Genomic DNA, 6000 nt, shown 5'->3' with positions numbered 1-6000 from the left:
GCTGCAAGAAATGCAAAATCTATCTATCTATGTAGAAACATTAGGGGTCCCACATGGCGGACTCCGTGGAGGAGGACCTGCTCTATCTTTGTAAATATTAAAATCTCATTTTCAGGTGAATATACACCAATATCTGTATACACTAATGATAATATGACATTTCTGCCAATAGATACACCTTAATGTACACACTGGTCACTACACATTTGGTTTTTAACCGTAATGATTAAGTTAGTCTCGTCATATTTAGCTGTCTATGAGTTGATAGCTGCTGATTTCCCTTCTTCACTTCTTAGTGGTTCATTCTATATCTGCTTGATGTCCAGTGCATGTTACGTAAATTATTCAGTATCGCACAAATAAGTAAAAGACCATTGCAGCAGTAAAATAGATTTAATGATACAAATAAATACAATATTTCCCTACAAACTTCAAACAGACTTGAGGTCCTTGCACTTTGTACATTGTACTTTCCAGCACGAACAATGCAAGCCCTGATAGGGATAGTGTGATTTTTTTCACTTGTAATTCCTTTTTGCCTCCTTCACAACCTATAAAAATCCAAACATCCCTCCACTTCTTCCTCTCTTTGTTTCATCACATCAATGGTTAGGATTGGGTTGAATGAATGGTGTTGAGAAACTTAAACTTAGCTGGAATACTCTGATAGAAACTGGGATATTGCAGCATGTTAGCACTTCATCCAAGTTTCTGCAGGATGTCAACAACGAGCTTGGAGGTTCAAATTTCTTTGCCATTTTGCAATCTGTTGGAAAAATACAGGTGTAATTCTCGTCCAGATGAACGCAGTAAGATGAGTATCTGTCATATTGGCTCTCGACATGCCAGAGAGCAAGTGAGTCAGTCATGATACAAAAGTAGTAATATTAAAAGAGTTGCTTAGGTCAACACCTACAGCTCAAGTGCACTGTGTACTTTACACTAACCAACCATGTCAGAAACACCCAACAATCAGCCTCACACAGAGAGGGTGCAATGACCAAGACTTTATAGCAAGTATAACCAGATCCATAACCAGTCATAACCAGACACATCATGCATCCAGGTTTATGTGTTTTCTGTCCTCCCTGCAGGAATGTGGGCGTCTGCATTATAACGATGTACAGGCTGGTACAGGCATGTAGGCTCGGCAACACGAGCCACACCACATCGCATCCTACTTGGCAAAAGTTTATACAAAAAAACTGGCTGTGAATCTGACTGTTACTGCCAAATTTTTCATTCCTCATGTTTATGTTTTTTTAATTTTCCTTAATTTTAGTGCGGTGTCTTATCTAAACACTCTCAGCAAACACCAATTAGTTCCCTTGCTCACATACAATGTTATGTGATAAATGCAACATGTTGATGTCAATAGTTAATCTTACCGTGTCATGTTAAATGACATTTGCACCTGTGAAATTATAAATAAATTATAGATAAATACTGTTATCTGTAATGAAAAAATGAAACTAAGTCAAAGTATTCATGTGGGAAAACATTTGTAAGTTATCAATTCAGGGCTTTTCCTAATCTTAAATAAAAACACTTGGATGTCAAGTCAAAAATGTCTAAATAGTGATGAAGTGAAATTTTTCATCATTCAGATGAGTCACAAGATGATTAACAGGATCTGAGATAATTAAAACACATTTGACCTTTTTTAAAGTAATCACAACACATAGATATAATAAACGTGTCACATGGTCACACGTTCATTTTAAGGTGACACAAGGCAGAAGTGTTGGGATTCAGTGCTTTATGGAATTTTGTTCACATCCAGTAATGATATAATAAGTTTAAATAACTACAACCTACACAGGCCTGGTAAAGCTCAATGTCCACACCCCACTCATCTTATATAGAAATTGTAGTTAATGAGACAAATCTTCTCTGTTCAACAGGCGTCATGCTGCTCTGGCCGTATGTGCTCACCAAGAGTGTCTCGTCCAGCGACTCTCTATCTGCAGGTAAACTGTTGGGATATAATATCATTGTCATCAAATGTATTTGTCTTGAAATATCACTGCAAACACATACTTTAAAGGGAAGTAATCTCCTGAGGGATACAATACTCTTAATGTAATAATATCATAAAGAAAGAGGTGTGTGTTTTAACAGTGATGAACATAAATGAGACACGCAAGGAGTTTATTTGTCAAAACTGCACTTGTTTTGATGTAATGCAAAGTACTATTTGTATATATCTGTTTTTTATTATTGTAAACTGAATATCTTATGGCCATGATGATGATATTATGATGTTATTACTGTGTTAAAAGATTATTAGCTGAGAAAATAATCATTAGTTGCAATCTTTTCATTTTCTAACCATTTCCTATCATGTGATCGAGTAATCATTTCATTGCTGAATGAAATAAAGGAATGAAACATATCACAAATGGGGTGACATGAATAAAGAGTTTGCAAGCCTCAGATCCTAATGATTGGATTTTTATAATTGCAAAAATAAAATGACGGCACACAGTAGAAGTAATGGTAGTGGTCTTGTTGATGTTTCAGGACTGGGTGATGAGCGCCCCCATGTGGTGAAGAGGTCAACACAGAACTGCGAAAGCTCGTATGACAAGTACTGCCTGAACAATGGCCAGTGCATGCTGCTGGTGGACATGAATAAACACTACTGCAAGTACGATCCTGTGTGTGTGTGTGTGCGCTGCTTTTAATCATCACGTGTGATCATGAATGACTCGTCTCTTTGTGTTGCAGGTGTGAGAGGGGCTACTCCGGTCTCAGGTGTGGCGACCCGGAGCTTGTGTTTCAACCACAGGGAGAAGAGCAGATAATAGTCACTATTTTCTGTGTGAGTCTGCTGATTATAGGTCTGTCTGGAGCTCTGTACTTCTGCTGCAAATGGTAAGGCTTTAGTTTGTGAGTAAGTGTGTGTGTGTTTGCACAAGCAGTGACTTTTTAATGTGATGTCATGTGACGTATTTTAGAGAGCTTGATATATGAAGGTTGATCAAAAAAGCTGTATTACAGGAATGTAGCTGAGATTTCGGGGAACTTCGAGAACTTCCAAACTCTTTGTTGACATCCTGCTGTATCAATCAGAAACTTGGATGAAGTGCTCACATGCCGCAATATTCCAGTTTCTATCAGAGTATTCCAGCTAACATGTTTAAGTTTCTCAAAACCGACCAACACCATTCATTCAACCCAATCCTAACCAGTGATGGAAACAAAATTTACTCAAGCACTGTACTTACAGTGGCTATAATCCACTATTCTTTTATATCATGCATCAATGACATGTGGCAATGTGAAAGTTTGACTCATATTGATGAATTTAAAGAGAAGTATCACTAGAAACTACAGCTACCCTCTGGTTCATGGAGCTTTACAGGAAGCTCATTCTGTAGCTGTCCGACCCACAAGTTTACTGCTTTGGTTCATTCTCACCACATATAATCACATTGGTCTTTTCCAAATGGTGGCCACTTTTGGCTTGACTCGTGCTAAAAGTAGCATCTTGTATGTAGCTCCATGTTATTGTCAACTAAATGTTTACCTGCATTTACACTGAAACTCTCCTTTTTTTGCTGATACATGTTCTTCTTGCAAAATCAGCTAAATACAGGGTGATGATAGATTTGAAAAGTGACTCAGACGCTGCCTTTCATCACATGTAACCTGCAGGTGTTACTCTTATTTCAATCGAAGCCCCTCATGGCGTCAAGTCTGCCTTAATATCCTGTTTCCTGTCGGGACATGTCGAACCACAGACAATGATTATGATCTTAGAGCCATTTCTTTGGACATTTTAAAGCTGGTCACCAGTTGCGACCATTCCAAGAAGTTATTGAGCTGGTTGGGGGCTTTTTGAATTAAATAAATGATATTCTGTGTTATTTTTACAGGTATAAAAAGAACAAGTTCCCATGTCAGCAGAAGCGGTTGGGTTACAAAGGAGTCCAGACTGCTTAGAGTGCCACACAGACACCCACTGCATCCGCCGCTGGCAAAGACAAAGCAGGATTTTCACAGTTTTCGAAATGAAAATTTCAACATACCCGACAAGCTTACACTCAGTGGCTGGTTTACTGGATTGTCCCTTCTTACAGTACTCTACGTCACACAGATTTGGATCACAGTATCGAGCATGCAGATTGACCCAAAGAGATTACAACTTTGTGTTGGTTCTAGTTTTTCAGCACCTGCTACTCTCGTGTTTGAAAAGATGAATGGTGAGACACAAAAAACAGTTTCTCCCTGTGACACTACCCACAATATCGCTGTGTCAGGTCTTATTCGGGGTAAGAGTACACCAAAGAGATGCCTCCTAGTGATACATGCTTTAATAAATTAAGGCCTAGATGTGATTATGTAAATCTAATAATGAGGTTTTTTTAAACAACAAGCCACATTTTAGCAATCATACTGCAGTATCTTCTTGTTCAACAGGTTTAGATTTCGTAGCCTTGATATCAAGCCTTTCTCCCTGCACTGTAGTATTTATTGTTGCTCTTATGATGAATGTTAAAAATAGCCATTGTTGACATTATTTCTGCCATTAAACTGGCCACTGAGTGTAACAGTTTTGTGTTTTATTGTTTGTTTAGTCAAAAAGTAGATTTTGATAATTTATTATAAAGTATTAATGTTAAACTGGAATCTTTTCTGTGTTGGAAGCTCTGTTACTGCTACAATAAGGAATGCAACTTGAATTGTTTTTTACTCCTGTATAAATCTATTTTTCTTTCTTTCTTTTTTTACTTCATATGATATTGATGTCTAAAGGGTACAGTCTTTTTCTTCCAACAGTTCACAGATGTTCGACGAATGCTTCATATTTCTGTAACCTTTTTACATGACATATTTTTGCAATGGCAGTATTACTGTACCAGAGAATTGTGTTTAATAAAATATACATTAAAGCAAATGTCTAACTTGTACTGCCTTCATCTGAGTAACATTATTCAGCAAGTAAAAGTGAATCAACTGATTAGTAAGATATGTTTCCAGATGTAGTTTACTGTGGGACAGCGTGTCTTAAATTGCAGCTCCATATTTAGAAGTCATGGTGTAGCACTGGATCTTTTAATGGCTATGAGTCAGAGTTACTGTTACTAGTTACACCTGTATTTTTCCTGTTATGACAAGTTAAAATGTCTGGAGTAGAAACAATCTATTAGACCTTTTATTAGCAGTAAAATTGATTCACTAATGTTGCAGTGGAAAAGTGCAGCACCTACCTCAACTGACGTGCATAAATTAATCTGAGTTTGAGTCACTGAAAGTACAATAATATATGACATAATGAGTATATGGATGATTAACATGAACTCATTGGCTCATATATTTTTTTTTATCATGCTTCATTGAGGTAGCTACTGCTTAATGTGTTTAGCTATCAGTGTTTATAGTTAAGCACAGTATGATGAAATGTGAGGAGGATAATGAGAAATGATGACTAATGGTTAATTAAATATGTGCCAGGGGTTAAGCATTTAAAATAAGACTATAAAGAAAAACTTCTTTTTTATTTTAAACAGTAGTATTTATAAATGTTAGTTTCTGGGCTGCATAGACTTCAAATGACTTGCTTTGTCTGACCAACAGTGTAAAACATGTAAAACTTAGAATTTTAGATTATATAAAATAGATAAAAACAGGGAAACAGATGTGGGAAGACTAGAGTGTTTGTTGGGGCCCTTCAGCCTTAGGTTCATCTAACAAATCCCACTTCAACCCCTGAATACAATTTTTTATGGGTTATTCTTTTCCTGTAGTTAAAACAGACAAATATTGAATTAAAAAGTCATGCTACAGTTATGCAGTGCGAATCAATGTAAACTTAATAAGTGCAGTGTCTGGTGTCTAGTTAATCAATAATCTCTGAATCATCATTAGTGCTCAAACCAGAGTCAATGAACCACTTTAGTCATTACATGTTCTGTATGCTAATGAGCAATGATTACAGATAAACATTAACTCACCTGCAGACGCTGCTCTATTTAAGACATACTTAAAAACCCA

General features: G+C 36.7%; 1 protein-coding gene across 1 annotated transcript in view; it reads left to right on the top strand.

The window, feature by feature from the left end:
- Nucleotides 1-4856, top strand: part of LOC104922988 (proepiregulin) — a 9293-nt gene extending 4437 nt beyond the window's left edge. Inside the window, exons 2-5 of the mRNA XM_010735958.3 lie at nt 1905-1970; nt 2524-2650; nt 2731-2877; nt 3882-4856. Of these exons, the coding sequence (XP_010734260.2) occupies nt 1905-1970; nt 2524-2650; nt 2731-2877; nt 3882-3948 (407 nt within the window). The 3' untranslated portion in view covers nt 3949-4856. The remainder of the gene's footprint in view (nt 1-1904; nt 1971-2523; nt 2651-2730; nt 2878-3881) is intronic.
- Nucleotides 4857-6000: the final 1144 nt, after the last annotated feature.

Source organism: Larimichthys crocea, chromosome III, assembly GCF_000972845.2.
Source record: "Larimichthys crocea isolate SSNF chromosome III, L_crocea_2.0, whole genome shotgun sequence".
In the NCBI taxonomy this organism is placed as follows: domain Eukaryota; kingdom Metazoa; phylum Chordata; class Actinopteri; family Sciaenidae; genus Larimichthys; species Larimichthys crocea.
This window is presented reverse-complemented; position numbering and strand designations above follow the sequence as displayed.